This window comes from Vulpes lagopus, chromosome 4, assembly GCF_018345385.1.
Source record: "Vulpes lagopus strain Blue_001 chromosome 4, ASM1834538v1, whole genome shotgun sequence".
Lineage (NCBI taxonomy): Eukaryota > Metazoa > Chordata > Mammalia > Carnivora > Canidae > Vulpes > Vulpes lagopus.
Window position 1 is genome coordinate 26,044,466 of NC_054827.1, and position 22,681 is coordinate 26,067,146.

The window sequence follows — 22,681 nt, forward strand, 5'->3', positions numbered from 1 at the left end:
GGGCCACAAAACACATGGCAACAGGTACAAGGAAGACTAACTGATTAGGGACACCTGGGTGGCTCAGTGGTTGAGTGTCTGCCTTTGGCTCAGGGCCTGATCCCAGAGTCCCAGAATCGAGTACCCCATCGGGCTCCCTACAGGGAGCGTGCTTCTCCCTCTGCCTGTGTCTCTGCATCTCTCTGTGTGTTTCTCATGAATAAATGAATAAAATCTTTAAAAAAAAAAAAAAAGACTGATTAGATCATGACCATTTTGTCCTGTTCCCGGCAATGTCAACCTTAACTCTGAACTCCACATATCGTTATCTCCTGCTCTTGCTTACAACTTAACATCAGTAATTCTATGAACTACTAGGATATCAATGTCGATAAAGTCTAATTATTACAGAAGAATTAGAGTACTTTCTCAACTAGTTTTTCCTAAAATCTGGAAAAGTATTAACTTTCTGAGCATGCCTAGGAGGAATTCCTATATGACAGTACTAACAACAACAGCTCAAAGTTTGGGGGGAAGGAAGGAAAATGTTCATTGTTGCAAGGTTCTTACATTACACATGAATATGACATTACATGAAGGTACAGTGTGTAAACCCTAGAGCAAGGATTCTCAACAGTGGCACACACCATTAACATTTTGGGCCAAATAATTCTTTGTGTTATCCAGTCATCTTACTGGCTTAGCACTATATCCTCTTAAAGGATTGACTAAAATGTAATTATAACTTAATAAAGATTTGAGCCAGAGCTCCAAAAACCTTTTTAAATTAAAGTAGAAAATATTCTCTGAGTTTTATATAAGTAATAAAACTGAATATGCTCTTGTTTTCAATATATGTTTTCAGAATAACACTTGAAAATCATTTAGGACTAAATATGATTTAGATAAAAGTGAGCAATAAAAATTATCCTTTAGAAGTTTTAAAATATTCTAATTACAGTATAGTTAACATACAGTGTTATGTTAGTTTCCGGTGTATAATATAATGATTCAATGATTCCATATATTACTCAGTGCTTGTCAAGGTAAATGTCTCTCTTTTTTTAAAGATTTAAAAAATTTATTCATGAGAGAAAGAGGCAGAGACACAGTAAGAGGGAGAAGCGGGCTCTCTGTGAGGAGCTCAATGAGATCCTGAGCTGAAAGCCAACGCTCAACCACTGAGCCACCCAGGCGTCCCATAAGTGTAACCTTAATCCCCTTTGCCTAGTTCATCCATCCCCTCCAGTAACCATCTGCTCTCTATAGTTCAGAGTCCATTTTTTGCTTCTCTTTTTTCCTTTGTTCTTTTGTTTTGTTTCTTAAATTCCACATATTAGTGAAATACTATGGTATCTGTCCTTCTCTGCTTGGCTTATTTCACTTAGCATTATACTCTCTATGGCCATCCATGTTGTTGCAAATTGTAAGATTTCATTCTTTTTTATGGCTGAGTAATATTGCATTATATATACCATATCTTCTTTATCCGTTTTCTGTTGATGGACACCTGGGCTGCTTCCATTATTTGGCTGTTATAAATAATGCTGCAATATTTATATTATCTTAAATATAAAGAAACAAGTAATAAGTTAAGAATAATTTTCCAAAAATATTTTCTCCTGTTTTTATGCAGGCACACTAATGAGGAGGAAGTGTCACAATCTGTCAGCCCCTGTACCTTATACATACTTTAAGCTCTGGAGTGGAAAGTTTAAAATCAACCCAGCCTGTAGAAATACTCTTGGTTATGGGTTGGTCATTATTTTTTTTTTATCACCATTTTATTAAACATTAAGTAAGGAAATGTAAAAACTTAGATAAGAAAATTTGTGTGGACAGAGAAGTTATGTATAAGTGAACATAGCACAACAAATGAGTGGTAGAAACAATATTAGAAATCTGGGTATCTTTTGGAAGATTGTGAACTTAAAATTGACTGTGTGCTACTATGATGTTTATCTACCAAAACCAACTACAATAGAATAAAAGGGATAAGTGCCTCAGGTGGAATGCCCATATCCTAATTAATTAAATTATATAGATTTCCAAGATACCTTGTTTATAATAGGTAGTGAATAATTTTTTGTTGAGTAAATCAAACACTTTTAGTATCATATCTCACAGTTTAACCGGAAACAAAAGAACTTTGTTTAGCTACTGGGGTTATGTGGAGGAGAGAATGTAAGCATCAGTATATTTTTTAGGAAACAGTTAAAGAAAATGAAGTAACTGACTTTGGAGAGCTGGAAAAATAATTTGTTTTCAAATCCATCAGACTGCTGATAAGTGATCAATGTCTAGCTGGCAGAAAGTAAGATATATGAAATAAAGCATAAACAAGGTAAGAAAAATTGGGATTTAACTAAGTTTACAAAAGAAGTAAATTTCTTTTTTTCCCTTTTTCCAGAGAGTGGGGGTGGGGAGGGGCAGAGGGAGAGGAAGAGAGAGAATCTCAAGCCCTGTGAGAAGCCCAACACAGGGCTACACTCCACAACCCTAAAAGCATGACCTGGGCCAAAATCAAGAGTCAGATGCTTAACCAATGGAGGCACCAAGGTGCCCCAGAAGAAGTACGTTTTTGATTCAAGAGTAGTGATGGTAGAGTAGCAGACCCTACCACTTGACCCCCAACAAAGATCAACAGTAAGATAGCTATCTATAAACAAAACAGCTCTGGGGGAGCTTTGGATTTCGGCAACATGGTGGCACAAAAAGTCAGAGAATAATTGCACAAAAAGGGAAGGATGAAGAGCTTCAATTTGCCTGTACCATTCCACACATTGAGCTGACATTGTTCAGTATCAAGAGGGAACTCCCCAGATAAAAAGAGTTCCCCTCACCAGGAAAGTGAGAGTGAGATGAGTAACCAGTTTCCCCAACCTTAGTAGAGGCACTATACGAAGGATCAAGGATCAGCTTTGGTTTTACGCTAACTGGAGAATGGCAAAGCTGAGACACAAAGAAACTGCTAGGAACAAGGAAGAAAAGCAGAGGATACGATACCAATTGCAATGACACAGTAGGAGCAACCACCTTCCCACTAACTGTTCAGCAAATACCACCAGCATCTTTCACTACTAAAGATGACACTGACAGCCAGTGCAGCTGCAGCATACCCCTGCAAACTTCACTAGTTTCAGACCCTTAGGTATTTATATTTGTTGACACCAGCCACCTGAGTCTCCCCACCCATCTTCTACCAGAAGCCAGCCAAAGACTCTCTGGTTCCAAGACTGTAACACACAAAGCTAGATCCTGCAGCTGACCCACCAACATGCAGATGCTCAGGGCTAGCTCCTCCAGCTGTGTACTTACATGATGTTGGCTAAACATGTGTCACCAGCCTAAACTGCTATGTGCACACCATGGCAAGATCCTGCAGCCACATTAGACCACACCCATAGCCAAGGCTCCTTTAGTTGCATGAAGGCCCAGATCAAGTCCTGTCTTCTGTCACTGGCCTGTATCACTAGGCTCACCTGCAGCTTGCCACTCTAGCTATGCACCTGAATATCCTCTGGCCCATCCCCATCATTAACCTCTACACTGCCATGTGTCCAGGGTGAGATACAGCCAACATGGTAATGAACAACAGCCAGGATCCCCACAGCTGCCAGTGCACACGTGCTGTTGGCTGGCCCCTTGCTGCCTCTCCTGGCACCCACCACTACCTATGCATTAGCAACTGGCCCCTGCCACAACACAGGCCCCTACAACTGAGTGTGTGCATGTGACAGACTCAGGCCATTACCGCTGCTTACTCTGGTCCCTATCTGATGGACCAGAAGGAGATGCTGAGAATCCCAATAGCCTTTTTATCTCATGAGAATGCCTGGCAGCACTCACCAAAAACCACACAATTGTCAATAATGAGTTGCTATTCATCCAAGGCCTGATACAATGAGTTGTTATTCACCCAACAACCAACACCTGGAGCAACCATAGGCCCTGCACTTAGCAACCTGTCCCACTAACCAACATTCTAGCATGGCCCCATCTGCAGGTGAAGACCAAAGTTCAATGTATAAAGTCTAGAAGAGATGACCACTTCTTCAAATTTACAGACACTTATGCAAAGCTATGAGGATTATGAAGAATCACGGAAATAGGTCTCCACCAAAAGCATACAGTAAACCTCCGGTAACTTGCACAAAGAAATGAAGATATAGGATTTACCCTACTAAGAATTCAAACTTGCTCTAAACAGTCAACATTGTATTTAAGTTTTAGCTAGAAGAATTAGGCAAGAAAAAGAGATATAAGGCATCCAAATTGGAAAGGAAGAAGTCAAACCATCACTATTTGCAGATGAGTTGATATTACACACAGAAAATCTAAAGACTCCACCAAAAAACCCTTAGCATACATGAATTCAGTAAAGTTGCAGGATACAAAATTAATATACAGAAAATTGTTAATTTCTATACACTTAAAAGAACTATCAGAAAAGAGAAATTCAGACAACAATCCCATTTACAGCTACATCAAAAATAATAAAATACCTAGCAATAAATCTAACTAAGAAAGGGAAAGACCTGTACATTGAAAACTGACATTAATGAATGAAACTGAAGAAGACACAAATATGAAGAAACATATTCTTTGCTCATGAATTGGAAAAGTTAAGATTTTAAAAAATATCCATACCACGAATAGCCAAAGCAATCCTGAGAGAGAACAAAGCTGGAAGCACAATGCTCTCTGATTTCAAATTACAGTTTAAAGCTATAAAAATCAAAATGGCATGGTACTAGCATAAAAACAGACATGGAGATCAATGAACAGAATAGAGAGGCCAGAGATAAACCCAGGCATATACAGTCAATTAATTTATGACCAAGAAGCCAAGAATACACAATGGGAAAAGGACAGTCTCTTCAACAAAGGTGTGAAAACCGGACAGCCACATGTAAGAGTGAAACTAGATCACTTCCTTACACCATACATAAACATTAACTCAAAATGGATAGAAGATTTGAATGTAAGACTTGAAATCATGTATTTCCTAGAAGGAGACGTAGGCAGTATGCTCCTCGACACTGGTGTCAGCAATCATTTTTTGGATCTCACTCCAAAAACAAAGGCAACAAAAGCAAAAATAAGCAAATGGGACTATATAAAACTAAAATACTTTTACACAGCAAAAAGAATCAACAAAAAGAAAAGACAACCTATGGAGTAGGAGAAAATATTTATAAACTATCTATTTGATAAGGGGTTAATATCCAAAATACATAAGGAGCATACAATTCAAAAGCAAAAAACCAATCTGATTAAAAAATGGCAGAGAACTTTAATGGACACTTTTCCAAAGAAAATGCACAAATGACCAGTAAGTACACGAATAAGTGTTTAACACCACTAATCATTAGGGAAATGCATATCAAAACCATAATGAGATATTATCTCATACTTGTCAGAATGGCTGCTCTCAAAAAGACAAAGTAAAGAGTGCTGGTGAGAATGAAGAGAAAAGGGAACCCTGTTAATTGGAATATAAATTGGTACAGCCACTATGTAAAACAGTACGGAGATTCCTGAAAATATTAAAAATAGAACTACCATATGATCAGGCAATCCCACTTCTGGGTACGTATCTGAAGGAGATGGAACTGCCATCTCAAAGAGATATCTGCACCCACCATGTTCACTGCAGCAGTACTTACAATAGCCAAGACATGGAAACAACCTAAGTATCCATCAACACATGAACTGATAAAGAAAATGTGGTATACACACACACACACACACACACACACACACACACAATGGAATATTATTCAGCAATAAAAATGAAGGAAGTTCTTCAGTCTGTGACAAAATGAATGGACCTTGAAGGCATTACTTTAAGTTAGAGAGAGACAAATACCATATGATCTTACATATGGAATCTAAAAACATCAAATTCATAAAAACAGAGATGAGAGTAGTGATTGCCAGGCCTAGAGAATTGAGGAAATGGGGAGATAGATGCTGGTCAAGGATACAAACTTTCAATTATAAGATGAGTAAGTTCAGAAGATCTATGGGACAGCATGGTTATTGCAGTTAACAATACTGTATCATATACTGGAAAGCTGCTATAATAAAGCTTTAATGTTCTCACCATAATAAACAAAATAGTTAATTAAGTCAAGTAAAAGATGAGTTAGCTAACCTTATCATAGTAAACATTTCATAATATATATATGTGTATCAAATCATCACATTATACACCTGAAACTTTCACAGTGTCATATGTTAATCATATTTCAAAGCTAGAAGGAAAAATTTTCTAACTTACACAAGAAGTCTGGAGATAATGCAGTGTATTAATTTTCTATTGCTGCTGTAACAAATACCCACAGACTTAGTGGATTAAAACAAATCAAGTTTTTTTTTTTTTAAAGATTCATTTATTTATGTTAGAGGGGGAGTGTGGGTTAGGAGAGGGGCAACGGGAGCTCGGAGAATCCCAGAGCACACTCCCTGCTTAGGGGAGCCTGACACGGGGCTCGATCCCAGGACCCGGAGATCATGATCTGAGCTAAAGCCAAGAGTCAGCCTCCTAACTGACAGAACCACCCTGGTGCTCCCAACAAATCAAGTTTATTATCTTACAGTTAAGTAGGACAATAGGTCTTATCAGGTTAAAATAAAGATATCACTTGGATTGTGTTCTGGTCTCAGGTTCCAAGGGAGGACCTCTTCATTTTTTGGCAAAATTTAATTGCTTGTAGATGGAGGACTAACATCCCATTTCCTTTCTAGCTGTTAGCTGAAGGCTGCTTCCAGGTTCCAGAAGTTACCCACATTCCTTGAGTCATAAAACCTCTTCCATCTTTAAAGCCAGGGAAAGCAGGCTGAATCCCTCTGAAATTCTTCTTTTGTCTCCTCTCTCTGACCCGTTCTTCTGCCTTCCTCTACATTTCTAAGAGTTCATATTGTAAGTCCACTTACTCATACTGGGCCCACTCAGGTAACCCAAGATAATCACCTATCTGCAGGTCTGTGAGTTCAATCAGATCTGCAGAGTCCTTTTTGTTACGTAAAGTAACATATTTACCGATTCTAAGAATTGGGATGTGGACATCTTTGAGAGTGCAATATGCTGCTTACTGCAGGCAGATTCTGAATTTATTTAGCCCAACAATATTAACAATTCAAGTTTCTTTGCCTTGGCACTCCACACTGCTGCTCACAGTTTTTATCTTTTTCTGGCTCCTCTAAGTCTTAAGAAGGCTGCCAAGCAGCAACTAGACCTATAGGTTTCCTTGCTTGTAGTCCTTAACAAAGACATTGACTTCATCTCAGGATTTCCAGGCAAGTCTCATGCTATGTTCTAATGAGCCATACAAGCTAGGCTTGTGTATCAGTAAACCAATAAAGGAGAATAAGACAAGGAATAGTCTAAATTACGTAAGATGATTTAGAATTGTTAGAAAGACTGCAGTCTACTAACTTGACTACCTTTCATAAACATCCTTCTTCCAACATATACACTTTCAGAAGTGCTCATGCTCACATAAAACACTTTTGATCCACCTCACAAAAAGGGAACCATCCAAAGTGTCATCTAGCTACTGCATCTAACTTCAGATACATGTTGTGAGTAATATGCCTTCATTTCTAACAGGTCTGAATATAAATGTATATAGTTAACATCTATTTAGGCAATATATAGCAATAAGATTAAGTTATCTACACCAAAAAATACTTTGGTGAAGGGAAAAAATTAGGAATAACTACAATTAAATCCAGAAAAACGAAGAATGACACAAAAATGGTATTAACTGACACTTAGCAACAGTATATCCTTTTGAAAGAAGAACCTAGGATTCTTTACCTTCAAATTTCCAAAGGCTAGTAACCATAGCAAGATCATGTTTAGACTATGGTTGCAATTAGGACCTTCAGTCTCCTGGCAACAAACCTCTGAAACTTTCTCATCCTCCAAAGCTCAGAATTTGAAATGGCCTTTACCTATTGCATTCCAATTAGAAACTACCCATTTATTCCCCTAAATTGCATTTGAAATATATCTTTATTGTATAAACCTGAGTACTTTCCATTTACCCTGTAGAAAATACTTAAAAGGAGATATTGGGAAAGGTTGAAGGCAATAGACTTGTGATTTGCAGCATACTTACCTCCTGTTAAATACCCTTTTTAAACCCAAATTCAAACTAACTTCAGAGAAGATGAGCTAATCTTATGAAGCTGATTTGTGAAACCACACCATAAGAAGAAAGAATCCTTACCAAATCTGAATTTTAAAGGCCTTTTGAGTTGAAGCAGGACATGATCAAGGTACTTCAACATCCTGAATTTTCTGTATAACTTCTCCCCAAACCATAGCCTCATGAAGCAAATGGTTATGCCCCAAGATATAAAGGATTATTACCAACTTCTCAGGTTGGCACCCTTACTTCCCAATATCCAACTTATATCTATAATTAGGAATCTCTTATTTGCCAGTACCTCCTATCCAGTACAAAACTATCAGCTGGAATGCTTGTTAACTTCAAGTACAAAAACTTGCTCAACTAGGCTTAAAAATAAGTTGATTTCTTATAACAAATTCAGATATCAGGCAGCCTTTATAAGGGTTGATAGATTCCACGGCTCCAGATGTCATCAAGGATCCAGGTATTTTTCATCTCTTTGTTCTGCTTTCCTCAGCTATAGGGTCATCCTAACACTAGTCTTTTTTTTTTTTTTTATTTAAGATTTTATTTATTAGACACACACACACACACACACACACACACAGAAGCAGAGACACAGGCAGAGGGAGAAGCAGGCTCCATGCAGGGAGCCTGATGTAGGACTCGATCCCAGGTCTCCAGAATCACACCCTGGGCTGAAGGCGGCACTACACCGCTGAGCCACTGGGGCTGCCCCACTAGTCTTTTTCTTAGCTCACGGGTACTATCAGTAGCTTAAGCAACATGATTCCTTGTTCACATCAGATTGGCTTCTCTTCCCCAGAGACCCAAGCCAATCCATTTGGAGTGTGTTACTGACCCAAACTGATTTACTTCTGTCCACCCTTGGAACCAACTCTTAATAAACTAAATGAAATTAACCACAGATGGCTCAGACTACATCTGAAGTAAAAGAAACTGATATGTCAAGTGCTAATTCAATCACATTAATCTGGGTACTGACAATCTTTAAAATGATATCCTTTCATACAAATTTGAAAATTTTAAAAGTAATCATTTAAAAAAAACCATTTTATTTATTCATGAGAGATACAGAGAGAAAGAGAGAGAGAGAGAGAGAGAGAGAGAGAGAGAGGGAGAAGCAGGCTCCTTGTGGGGAGCCTGACATGGGACTTGATCCCAGAACTCCGGGATCATGACCTGAGCCAAAAGCAGATGCTCAATCACTGAGACATCCAGGTTCCCCAAAAGTAAGTAATATATTTTTTAAAAGGTCAAACTAATACAAGTAAGGCAGCAGACTTAAGAATACCCATTAAGATCAGCTCAAGTTTAACTCTTCAAAGCATCTTTCAAAACTCTTAAGACTAATCAGTCCCTCATCTGTGCAACTATATCTTTATTATAACATTTCGTATTTAGTTGTATGTCTTCTAAATTAGAATGTGAACTCTTCAAGACAGGAAAAAATATTCATTGTTCTTTGAGGGTATCAAATATAGTGTCTGACACAATAGGCACTCAAATGTTTAATGACTGAATACACAGATGTTTAGATATTTTTTTAAAGATTTTGTTTATTTATTCATGAGAGATACAGAGTGAGGCAAAGGCATACGCAGAGGGAGAAGCAGGCTCCCTGCAGGAAGCCTGATGTGGGGGTCCATCCCGGGACCCCAGGATCACGTCCTAAGCCCAAGGCAGACACTCAACCCCTGAGCCACTCAGGCATCCCCATGTTTAGATTTTTAATGCTTTTGCTACTATCAGACTTAAGAAGTGGTAGATAGAATGCAGATAAGAAGTAGAAATTGGTATCCTTTTGGAAATACTTGTTTTTGCTGAGCTCATAGATATAATAACTCCTCTAAAGGGAATGATAGAAAAACTATGAGGCACCTGGGTGGCTGGTTGAGCATCCAACACTTGTTTGTGAGATCAAGCCCCATGCCAGGCTCTTTGCTCAGTGAAGAGTCTGCTTGAGATTCTCTTCCTCTCCCTCTGACCACTCCCCCACTCTCTCAAATATATGAATAAATAAATATCTTTAGAAGAAAGAATAGCCAGAGGCAGTTACTAACGTATTTTTTTCATTATATTATTTTCTTCTGCTATTCCTTCTTTTTATTTTTCCTTTTATTTTTTCCCACTGCTCCTTAAGGCTAATTAAGGGCATTTTATAGCATCACTGTTTTTTTTTAATGAAATAAAAATGTATCCTAACAATTATGTGCCCACTGTGTTGTCAGCTTCATACTATGGACATAAGAACAAAGAAGATAAAACTCACAATGCAGGAAAATCACACAAAACACATGGTATTAAGCTATGAAATGAGTATAATGTACTATGGGAAACAAATGAGTCTGTCTGTGCAAATAACTCAGAAATCAATAAATCCTACATCTGTTGGTTACTGGCAATGTTCTAACATGTCTCATATTTTTGGGTACTTGTTCTGATTTCTCTGGTTAACATCAACAGGTTGTAAATGAAGGGGGGCATTATGAAAAAGGACCAAGTTTTACAATACCAAAAGAACTGAAACCAAAGAACAATACCAGGAAAATTTTTTGATCAAACTGTCATTTCAACCTGGAAGTGGCAGGAAATGCCCACTGCATTCCACTTTTGCTCAAAACTATTTTCTGGACGACAGAGTATGTATGCTACCACCTGAATCTGTCACTCCTAACAATTCTCTCAAAGTGACATAAGGGGATAAGTATGAGTCAAGAGGAATTAATTCTAAAACAAACAAACAAAGAAAGAAACCAAAAACATTCCAAAATGAGTTCTGAGTGTGTTTCCTTGATCAAGCTACAGTCAGGTTTTAAGTTAAATGTCAATTAGTGAAGGAGGAAATTCAGAAAATGAACAAGTTGTGTTCACATAAAATCTAGATCTATAAATATAAAATGTTTACAATGAGAATTTTGCATACGCTTTTCTTCTTTCTTATGAAAGTAGTACTTTTAAAGAATTAGTATCAGAAATATTTGTTACACCTGAAACTAATGTAACACTCTGTGTTAACTATACTCAAATAAAAAAAAAATTAAAGAAAAAAATAGTGGCTCTAGCAGAATAGGTAGACACAGTCAGATACAATCTTGCCTAATTAAACTAAGTCTCTAAACAATTAAAGGAAAAAATTATTTTTCTGAATACTTTCACTGCTGTTTTATATTATGCAGGACGCACAAGGGATATACAAAATGGGTGCTTAACAAATGTGCTTATGTATGCTTCTGAAAAATTTACCAAGATTAAAAAATCAGAAGTGTCTGAAACTCTGGCTACATTAACCTCTAAATCTTACACTTAGCTCTTCACTATTACTCAAGGCTATGAGAAGCCAACAAAATAATGAATAAACAATCTCTGTACTTATTTTCTTAGTAATACTTACCAAATCTTAAATGGTAGAAATTGCTAATTGATACATGACTTCAATATTAAAAGACCCCCCCCCCCCCCAAAATCTCAACCACCTTTGGGTGGTAGGAACTTACCTCTTAGAAGTAAAATTTTTTTCCAGATCCTCATTGTGAACCAGTTTTGTGTCTCCAAACTGCCATGATGATTGTAGATCACAGTCTACATCAAGCTGGCACTGGTTAAGAGTATCATGTATGAAACTATACTCTCTAGTATTGGTGCAACAAGGTGATAAGTAAACTAAAGATAAAGAAAAGGGAAGTGGTTATTTGACTTTAAAAATATATTTTTGTACATCTACACAATGACACATATAACTATAATATAAACCAGAAAAACACTGGTAAAACCCACAGATCTTAGGATTTTACCAGTTTTACATGCACGTGTGTGTACATATATCGTTCTATGCAATTTTTGTTGTATGTATAGATTCATGTCAACCATTATAACTGATATACACAAGTGTTCCATCACCACAAAGATCTCCCTTATGCTGTTTTAGAAATAGAATCATACTAGTAATTGTATTCCCTTTCTCTGCCTCTAAGTCTTGAAAACTACAAATCTATTCTCCATCTTTGTACTTTTGTCATTTCAACAATATTTTGTAAGTAGAATTTTGCAGTTGTGACCCATGACATTGATTTTTTTTTTCCATTCAGGACAATCCCTCTGAGATCCAACTCAGTTATTTCAATAGATGGTTTCTTTTTGTTGCTGAGTTAAGTATTCCATGGTATGGATGTACCATAGTTTAACCATTCACTCGCTGTAAATCCAGATGGTTGCCAATTTTTAGTTTTTACAAGTAAAGCTGCTATGAACACTTGTGTATAGGTTTTTGTGTGGATGTAAGTTTTCATTTCTCTCAGATAAATGCCTAAAAATGCAACTGCTGGGTCATATGGTAGTTGCAGGTTTAGTTTTTAATGAAACTATCAAACTGTTTTTTTTTTTAATTTTTTAAAATTTACTTATGATAGTCACAGAGAGAGACAGAGAGAGGCAGAGACACAGGCAGAGGGAGAAGCAGGCTCCATGCACCGGGAGCCCGATGTGGGATTCGATCCTGGGTCTCCAGGATCGTGCCCTGGGCCAAAGGCAGGCGCCAAACCGTTGCGCCACCCAGGGATCCCTCAAACTGTTTTTCAAAGAGTGGCTGAGCTACCTTGTTTCCACTGGTTATATGACTGATTTGGTTATTCCATATCTTTGCTAACACTGGGCACTGCTACTCTTTCAATTTAGCTGTCTGTAACAGCTGTGTAGTGATAACTCATTGTGGTTTCCATTTCCTTAATGGCTATGTTGCTGAACATCTCTTTACGTGTTCACTTACCATCCATAAATCCTCTTTGGTGAAATGTCTTTGGTGAAACCCCCACTGGGGCTGCCCTTACTAATGAGTTTTGAAACCACTTTTTTTCAGATACATGACTTACAAGTATTGGCGAGGATCTGGATAAAAAGGAACACTTGGGGCAGCTCGGGTGGCTCAGCGGTTTAGCGCCGCCTTCAGCCCATGGCGTGATCCTGGAGACCTGGGATCGAGCCCGTTAGGCTCCTGCATGGAACCTGCTTTTCCCTCTGACTATGTCTCTGCCTCTCTCTCTCTCTCTCTCTCCTCTCTGTGTATTCTCATGAATAAATAAAATCGTTTAAAAATGTAAATTAAAAAAAAGGAACCCTTGTGCAATATTGGTGGAAATAGAAGTTCTTCATAAAATTAAAAATAGAAGTATCATATGATCTAATAATTCCACTACTGAGTATGTAAACACAAATGTGAAAAGATACATGTACTTCTATGTCTACTGCAGCATTATTTACAATAGCCAAGATACAGAAGCAGCCCAAGTGTTCAATAATAGGTGAATGGATAAAGAGGTGACACACACATGCACACACATACACACACAGGAATATTACTCAGCCATAAAAAAGATGAGATCTTGCTAAGTGCAACAACATGGATAAACCCAGAGGGTATTATGCTAAGTCAGTCAGAGGGAGAAAGGCAAATATTATATGATTTCACTTATATGTGGAAAATGAAAAACAAATGAATAAATAAAAAGCAGAATCAGACCTATAATAGAAAAACTGATAACTGCCCGAGGGAAGTAGGACGGGAGGATGGGTAAAATGGGAGATACAGGCTTCTGATGATGAAATTTATAAGTCATGGGGAGAAAAGATACAGAGTAGAAAATATAGTGGGTGAGATTGTTAACAGTGTTGTATGGTAAACACATGGTAAGTACACTAGTTGTGAGCATAGTATAATGTATAGAGTTGCTGAGTCACTGTTGTACACCCCAAAATAATATAACACTGTATGTCAACTATTACCCTCAAAAAACCAAAACCCCACGTTTTCTCCCTCTAGGCTTCCTTTTCACTTAACTAACAGTCCTTCAGAAAATAGGTTTCTAATTGTGATGAAGTTAATGTATCAATTGTTTTTTATTTTTTAAAGTCTGTTTTGTAATCTTTATACCCAATATGGGGCTTGAGCTCACAATCCCAAGATCAAGAGATGTATGCTGTACCAACTGAGCCAGCGAGGGGCTCCAACCACGGTTCATTTTGAATTATTTTTTGTGTGAAGTAGGGGGAAGTTCCTTGTCTTGTCTATGGATGCTGTCCAATTGCTCCAGCAACATTTGACAAAAAGGCTACCTTTCCTCAATTGAATATACCTTCATAAAAATTAACTAAAAGAAATCAAATGAGCATATTAATGTGGGTCTATTTCTGGAATCTCTATTTTGTTTCACTGATTGGTCTTTCCCTCTGCCATTGCTACACTATCTTGATTACTGTAGCTACACAGTAAGCCTTAGTATTGAGCAGAGTAATTACAAACTTTCTCTTTCTATTTCAAAATTGTTTAAGCTATTCTAGTTTCTTTGCCTTCTCATGTAAATATGAGAACAAATTTGTTTATTTAGAAAATGACTTGCTGGGATTTTGAGAAAAACTGCAATAAATCTAAAGATAAATTTGTAAAAAAAAAAACTGGTATCATTATGTTGAATCTTCAAATCTATGAATGTAAGTATATCTCCCTAATAAGAGATTCTCTTTGATTTCTTTAATCAGCATTTGCAGTTTATTTATTTTTTTTTAGAGAAAGATTGTGTTCATGAGAGCACGGTGGGGGAGGGCCAGAGGGAGAAAGAGAGAATCTTAAGCAGGCTCCACTCAGCATGGACCCTAATGTGGCATTTGATCTCAGGACCATGAGATCATGACCTGAGCTGAATCAAGAGTCTGACGCTTTTTTTTTTTTACAAAAAGATTTTATTTATTTATTTATGAGAGAGAGAGAGAGAGAGAGCGCGCGCGGGCATGCACAAGTGGTAGGGTGGGGGGGCAAAGGGAGAAGCAGGCTTCCCTGCTCAGCAGATCCCAGAATCCTGGGCTCATGACCTGAGCCAAAGGCAGATGCTTAAATGAGCCACCTGGGTGCCCCTCAAGAGTCCTATGCTTAACTGACTGAGCTACGCAGGCACCTAGCGTTTGCAGTTTAAAGCATAAAAACAGGGCAGCCCTGGTGGCTCAGTGGTTTAGTGCCGCCTTCAGCCCAGGGCCTGATCCTGGAGACCCGGGCTTGAGTCCCACGTCAAGCTCCCTACATGGAGCCTGCTGTTCCCTCTGCCTGTGTCTCTGCCTTTCTTTCTTTCTCTCTGTGTCTCTCATGAATAAATAAATAAAATATTTAAAAAATAATAATGCATAAAAATACTGTAGATGTTTTATTAGATTTATACACATGTATTTCATGTTTTGAGCTATTACAAATGGCATATTTAATATTTTGATTTTCACGTATTCTTTGCTAATATACAGAAATTCAACTGATTTATTTATTTATTTATTTATTTATTTATGAGATTTTATTTATTTATTCATGAGAGACACAGAGGCAGAGACACAGGCAGAAGGAGAAGCAGACTCCATGCAGGGAGCCTGATGTGGGACTTGATCCTGGGACTCTGGGATCATGCCCTGAGTTGAAGGCAGAGGCTCAACCAATGAGCCACCGAGGTGTCCCAATTTTTCTTTTTTAAATAGAAACGTAGTTGACATACAATATTATATTAGTTTCAAGTATACAACATAGTGACTCAACAATTATATACATTACAAAATGCTTACCACAGAAAGTGTAATTACCAACTGTCACCATACAAAGTTACTACAATATTAGTGACTATCCCCCAGGCTGTACTTTTCATCCTCATGACTTATTTATAAATGGAAGTTTGTACCTCTCTCCCCTCTGGCAAACTCTAGTTTCTTCTCTGTATTTATCAGTTTATTTCTGCTTTTGATTGGTTTGTTCACTTGTTTTGTTTTTTAGAATCCATATGTAAGTGAAATCATACAGTATTTGTGCTTTCCTTTAGGACTTATTTCACAGAGTGTAATACCCTCTAGGTCCATCTATGTTGCCACAAATGGAAAGATATTATTCTTTTTTATGGTTGAGTAATATTCCAGTGTGTGTGTGTGTGTGTGTGTGTGTGTGTGTGTGTGTACATACATATACCACACCTTTATCCATTCATCCATTTGTGGGCACTTAGGCTGCTTCTATTATTTTTCTATTTTGATCTTGTATCAGTGCTGAACCTATTATTTGGAGAGTTCCCCCCACCTTTTTTTTTTGTAGATTTATCTGTTTTGTTTCCTAAATTCCACATATGAATGAAATCGTATGGTATTTGTCTTTTTCTGCTGACTTATTTTGCTTAACATTATAGTCTCTAGATCCACCCAGGTCGTTGTAAATGGCAAGATTTCAGCCTTTTTTATGTCTGAATAATATTCCAGTTTGTGTGTGTGTGTGTGTGTGTGTGTGTGTGCGCGCGCGTATCACATCTTCTTTATCCATTCATCTGTCAATGGACACTTGGGCTGCTTCCATAATTTGGCCATTGCAAATAACACTGCAATAAACATAGAGGTGTATAGATCTTTCAAATTAGTGTTTTTGTATTCTTTGGGTAAACACCCAGTAGCAATATTACTGGAGGATATGAAATTCTCCCTACTTTCTTTTCTTTTTCTTTTCTCCCTATTTTCTTTTTTAAAATTTTTTATTTATTCATTTATTTATTTATGAGAGACACAGAGAGAGAGAGAGAGAGAGAGGCAGAGACACAGGCAGAGGGAGAAGCAGGCTCCATGCAGGGAGCCCGACGTGGGACTTGATCCTGGTTCTCCAGGATTACACCTGGGCAGAAAGTGGCGCTAAACCGCTGAGCCACCTGGGCTGCCCTCCTATTTTCTAATGTAAGTAATTAGAGTTAAAAATTTGTTAGTAATGCTTTAGCTGTGTCCCTTAAATTTGAAATATTTTCATTTTTATTTGATGTATATTTTGATTTCCCTTGAAATCTCATGAATATTTATAAATATGTTTATTTTCTGTGTGTTTGTAGAGTTACATATTACTTTCTATTAATTTCTACTTTGCACGTGGTCCAAAAACATATTCTGTAGGACTCCAATTCTTTTACATATGTTGAGATGTGTTTTGTGGCCCAACATACGTCTATCTTGATGGGTGTCACAAGAGTTCTTGAAAAGAATGTCTATTCTGCTGTTGTTGGGTAAACTTATGTATAAATGTCAGTTAGATCCTGTTGCTTGATAGTATTAAGTTCTTCTATATTTTTGCTTTCTTTCTTGATGTGGGGCTTGACTTTATTGGGCTTGAACTCATGACCCTGAGATCAAGATCTGAGCTGAGATCAAGAGTCAGACACTCAACCGAGCCACCCAAGTGCCTCAACTGCTGATTTTCTATCTTAATAGTTCTACCAATTATTTTTTTTATTTAAATTCAAGCTAGTTAATATTGTAGTACTGGTTTCAGAAGTAGAATTCAGTGATTCATCACTTACTTAAAACACCCGATGCTCATCCCAACAAGTGTCCTCCTAAAGGCCCACCACCTATTTAGCCCATTCCTCCATTGCCCCCCCCCATGTCAGTTTGTTCTCTATAATTAAGAGGTCTTTTATGGTTTGCCTCCATTTCTGTTTTTATCTTATTTTTCCTTCCCTTCCCCTATATTCATCTGTCTCGTTTCTTCAAATCCACATATAAGCAAAATCATATATTTGACTTTCTCTCACTTATTTTGCTTAGCATAATACACTCCATCTAGTTCCATCCACGTTGTTGCAAATGGCAAGATTTTATTCTTTTTGATTGCTGAGTAATATTCCAGTGTGTTTGTGTATGTGTACATACCACATCTTCTTTATCCATTCATCAGTTGATGGATATTTGGACAATTTCCATGATTTGGCTATTGTTGATAATGCTATTATAAACACTGGGGTGCAGGTGCCCCTTTCAATCAGCATTTTTGTATCCTTTGGATAAATACCTAGTAGTGTAATTGCTGAGTCATAAAGTAGTTCTAGTTTTGACTTTTTGAGGAACCTCCAACCTGTTTTCCAGACCTTACATTCCCTCCAACAGTGCAAGAGGGTTCCCTTTTCTCCACATCCTACCCAACATCTGTTGTTCCTGAGTTATTCATTTTAGCCTTCTGAAGATGTGAGGTGATATCTCATTGTGGTTTGGATTTGTATTTCCCTGATGATGAGTGATGCTGAGCACTTTTTCATGTGTTTGTTAGCCAGCTGGATGTCTTTCTTGGAAAAATGTTTATTCATATCTTCTGCTCATTTCTTAATGGGTTATTTGGTTTCAGGGTATTGAGTTTGGTAAGTTCATTATAGATTTTGGACATTAACCCTTTATTAGATATGTCATTTGCAAATATCTTCTTCCATTTCAAAGATTACCTGTTAGTTTTGCTGATGTTTCTTCGCTCTGCGGAAGCTTGTATCCTGAAGACCGCTGAGGCTAGAACCTCTAGTATTATGTGGTGAGAGTGGACATCCCTGTCATGTTTCTGACCTTAGTTGGGAAAAGCTTTCAATATTTTTTTCCTTTGAGGATGGTATTAGCTGTGGTCTTTCATATATGGCCCTTATGATGTTGAGGTATATTCCTCTATCCCAACTTTCCTGGGGGTTTTTTATCAAGAAAGGATGCTGTATTTCATCAAATGCTTTTCTGCATCTATTGAGAGGATCATATGGTTCTTATTCTTTCTTTTATTAATGTGGTATATCATGTTGATTGATTTGCAGATACTGAACCACCTCTGCAGCCTAGGAATAAATCCACTTGATCATGGTAAATAATCCTTTTAACATGTTGGATTCAATTAGCTAGTATCTTGTTGAGAATTTTTCCATCAATGCTCATCAGGAATACTGATGTAAAATTCTTTTTATTGGGGTCCTTGTCTGGTTTTAGTTCTATCAATTGTTGAGAGAAGTGTGCTAAAGTCTCCAACTATAATTCTGGATTCGTCTATTTCTTCTTTCAGTTCTAATAATTCTGTTTCATACATATTGAAACTCTGTTGTTTGGTGCATACACATGAGGGTTTGCTATGTCTTCTTGGCAGACTGACCCTTTCATCACTGTGCAATATCCCTTTTTGTTCCTGGTAATTTCTTTGCTCAAAAGTCTACTTTATAGGTTATTAATAAATCTACTCTCACTGTATTTTGATTGTTTGCATGGCCTATCTTTCTGATTATGTTTATTTTAAAAAATGTACCACTGTATCTGAAGTGAATTTATCAACAGTATATACTTGAGTCATATTTTTTAATATACTGTGTCAACCTGTTTTTTAATTGATATGTTTAGATCATTTACACTTAATAAAACTGATATGTTAGGGCTTAAAGCCTACCATTTATCTGTTTATTTTATTTTTCCCTTCATTGTTCAATTCTCTATTTCATTTTCCTGAGTACCTGTGGGTTACTCGAACATTTAAAAAATTCATTTTGATCTGTTTTTGTAAAAAATTTTTAATTCTGAGGTAACTGTAGATTCACATGTAGTTGCAATATATAACACAGAGAGAACCTATTCTCATTCACCCAGTTCCCTCCAATGGTAATATTTCACTTTATAATTATTTCCTCTATATAACACCTAGAATCACATCAAAGAATATTCTTTCTCCAACTGTCAAATACAATTAGAAAACTCAAGACAGTCCATTAAAATTTCCCTATATTTTGACTCTTCCTATTGTTCTTCATTCCTAACGTTTCGAGCTTCTTTTGTCATTTTTTTGTTAAGGGAACTTTTCTTTCAGGGTATATCTGCTGATGAAAAATTTTGTTACTTCATCTGACAATGTTTACTTTACTTCTATTTCTGAAGGATATTTCTGCTAGGGACAGAACAGAACTTTGGGCTGACAGTTGTTTTCTTTCTATATTTGAAAAATGTGCCACTTCCTTTGGACTCGGTTTCTAATGAGAAATCTTCCATCATTCAAAAAAGTTGTCCCCTTTGGGGCACTTTGCTGGCTCAGCTGGTAGAACGTATGACTATTGATCTTGGGGTCATAAGCTCAAGCCCCCCAATGGGTGTAGAACTTACTTACTTTAAAAACACTTTCCCCCAGGGTAGTCTGGGTGGCTAATTTAGTTCAAGTCATGATCTTGAAATCCTGGAATTGATTCCTGCACACTCAGTGGGAAGTCTGCTTGAGGATTTTCTCTCCTCCTCTCTCTAAAAAAAATAAATCTTAAATATTTTTTTTCCCTATAGATAGATATATGGTTGCTCTTGTTCTTTGAAGATTTTTTCTATCCTTAGTTTTCAGAGTTTGATTATGATGTTCTGTAGCATGGACTTTTTTGGGTTTATCTTATTTATCAAAGCTTATTCAGCCCCTTGACTATATGCTCTTTGCCAAATTCAGGAAATTTTTAGCTAATACTTCTTCAAATACTTTTCTACACTCTCTTCTACTTTGGGGACACTGAAGACAAAAATGTTTAATCTTTTATTATTGTTCCACATGTCCCTGAAGCTCTGCCAACTTTTTTTCTGTGTTCAGGCTGAGTAGTTTCTATTGTTATTATCTTCAAATTCACTGACTCTTCCCAGAGTCTTCTCAATTCATCTCTGGAACCCATCCACTGAGTTATTTCAATTATGTATTTTTCAGTTCCAAAATTTCTACTTGGTTCTTTATTACATTTCCATTTCTTTGCTGAGATTTTCTATTTTTCATTTGTTTCAAGAGTGTTCATAAGTGCTTTCTGAAACATCATTAAAATGGCTGCTTTAAAAGCCCTGTCAGATAATTCCAACTTTTGTTTCATCAGAGTGTTGGCATCTGTGGATTTTCTTGTCTCAAGTTGAGATTTTCCTTATTGGTGGTAAATGAAAGATTTCAAAAAATTTCAAAAATTATATCTTGGTCATTTTGGATGTTAAGCGATCTTAGGTTTTAGCAAGCTTCTACTGAAACTGAGCCAGCAAGGGGATCTACCAGCAGGGAAAGGGAGGTACTTATTCTTTGCTACCAGGTGGGACTGAAGTTCTGGCTCTCCACAGGGCAGTGGAAAGTGACACTCTAGTAACACTGTCGGGAGATGCTTTGTTACCTTGAGGAAGGGGTAGAAGTCAGTGCTCCTAACTCAGCTTCTACTGACATAGTGGGAGAGAGATATGTGCTATGTAACTGGTAGGTGTGATAGAAGTCCAGGCTCCTTACTTGGTCTTCATTGACTCTACTCCAAGTAAGAAGGGGTGGGTCATCACCAGAGGGCAGGGGTGGAAAACCACTGACACTGCAGAGGTAGGGGATGGCAGGGAGGGGAACTTGTTACCCATAAAAGGAAAGGCCTAAGTGGAAGTCCAAGTTCTCCACTTAAACCTTTGCTGACAAAGGTGTACAGGTTTTATTTCCTACCCCTAGTATTTTGTAGGAGTAAGGTATTTATAGCCAATCAGGTATCTATTTTTCTAGGATATGTCTTTCCCAGTCCTTGGCAAGGGAGGACAGACTTTTCTTGGGGATTTCTGTGTCTGTTCCAGCTGGCATTCCTAGACTGTTGGCATCCAACCTAAGACATGGAGGAAACAAAAAAATAAAATCCAGAGAACTTACTGTAACAACATTCCTTGATTACCAGAGTCCTTAACTGGTCCATTTTCTTCTCTAAACCTTTCAAAGTCTTCTAATATTTGTTTTACGTATGATGTCCAGAATTTTTAAGTATACTTAATGAACATGTCTGTTCCATGTAGCTTTGTGTAGGTACACGTGTGTTTAAGGAATTAAATGCATGACTTAACCTAATTTTATATAGTCAAAACAGAAGATGAACATAAAGTAAGAATCAGAGAAATGCAGTAATAGTTACGAAATAACCCCATCTTCCATGGAGATGGTAAATATTACCTTTCTCAGCTGTCCTCCTGATCTTGGGAATAGTGAATTTTTTCAGAGGATTGACTTCTACACCAGTGACTAATAGTGGTTCACTGGCTGAGTTCATTTTCCATAGTGTCTTGTTTTTAGCAATCTCTTTCATTTCCATTTTGTTGGTGGCCTAAAATCAACCCTAAATTATTAAACAAAAGGTCAATACATATATAAGAGGCAATGTTAGTAAAATGTTTTAAAAATTTTTACATAGAATTGAGTATCTATTCTTGGTCCATTCATTCACAACAGATTCAAATCTCAATTTGCCAGGTTGCCCAAAATGAAAAATAAATTAACAACATTAGCTTTTATATAATCCTTGAGTATTTATTTTGTAGTTTCTAATAGACCTTTCCTGAGTAATATATATGTAACTGTAATTAGGTAACCAAAAGTCTGTGTTCCTGAAAAGCTTAATAACTTCCAAACAATTTTTATTAACATTTGGTAAAATTCTTGCCAGATACTATAGTTTTTAAAGTATTATGCCAACACATTTCTGTGAATAGAATGATATTCTCTAAATCAGAATCTCTGCCTTTGGAAGAAACTTATTAAAGTTGTAAACCAAATTCTGCACAACTATCCTTATAATTGATTGCCTAAACAGTCACTCACTGGCTATTGTTCCATAATATCACTAAATGTATTAAGACCTTATATATTTATACTAGTATCAGATTTCTTTTCCTCCCTCTCCTTCCTCTCTGAAGCCCTCCCTCTCTCCCCATTCAACACAATGATTCTTAACCTTTTAAGT

General features: G+C 37.1%; 1 protein-coding gene across 1 annotated transcript in view; it reads right to left on the reverse strand.

Annotated features, from left to right (window-relative positions):
• TEX15 (testis expressed 15, meiosis and synapsis associated) overlaps positions 1-22,033 on the reverse strand; it is a 49,625-nt gene extending 27,592 nt beyond the window's left edge. Inside the window, exons 1-2 of the mRNA XM_041751544.1 lie at positions 21,895-22,033; positions 11,645-11,810 (exon numbers count right to left, since the gene is read on the reverse strand). Of these exons, the coding sequence (XP_041607478.1) occupies positions 11,645-11,810; positions 21,895-22,033 (305 nt within the window). The remainder of the gene's footprint in view (positions 1-11,644; positions 11,811-21,894) is intronic.
• Positions 22,034-22,681: the final 648 nt, after the last annotated feature.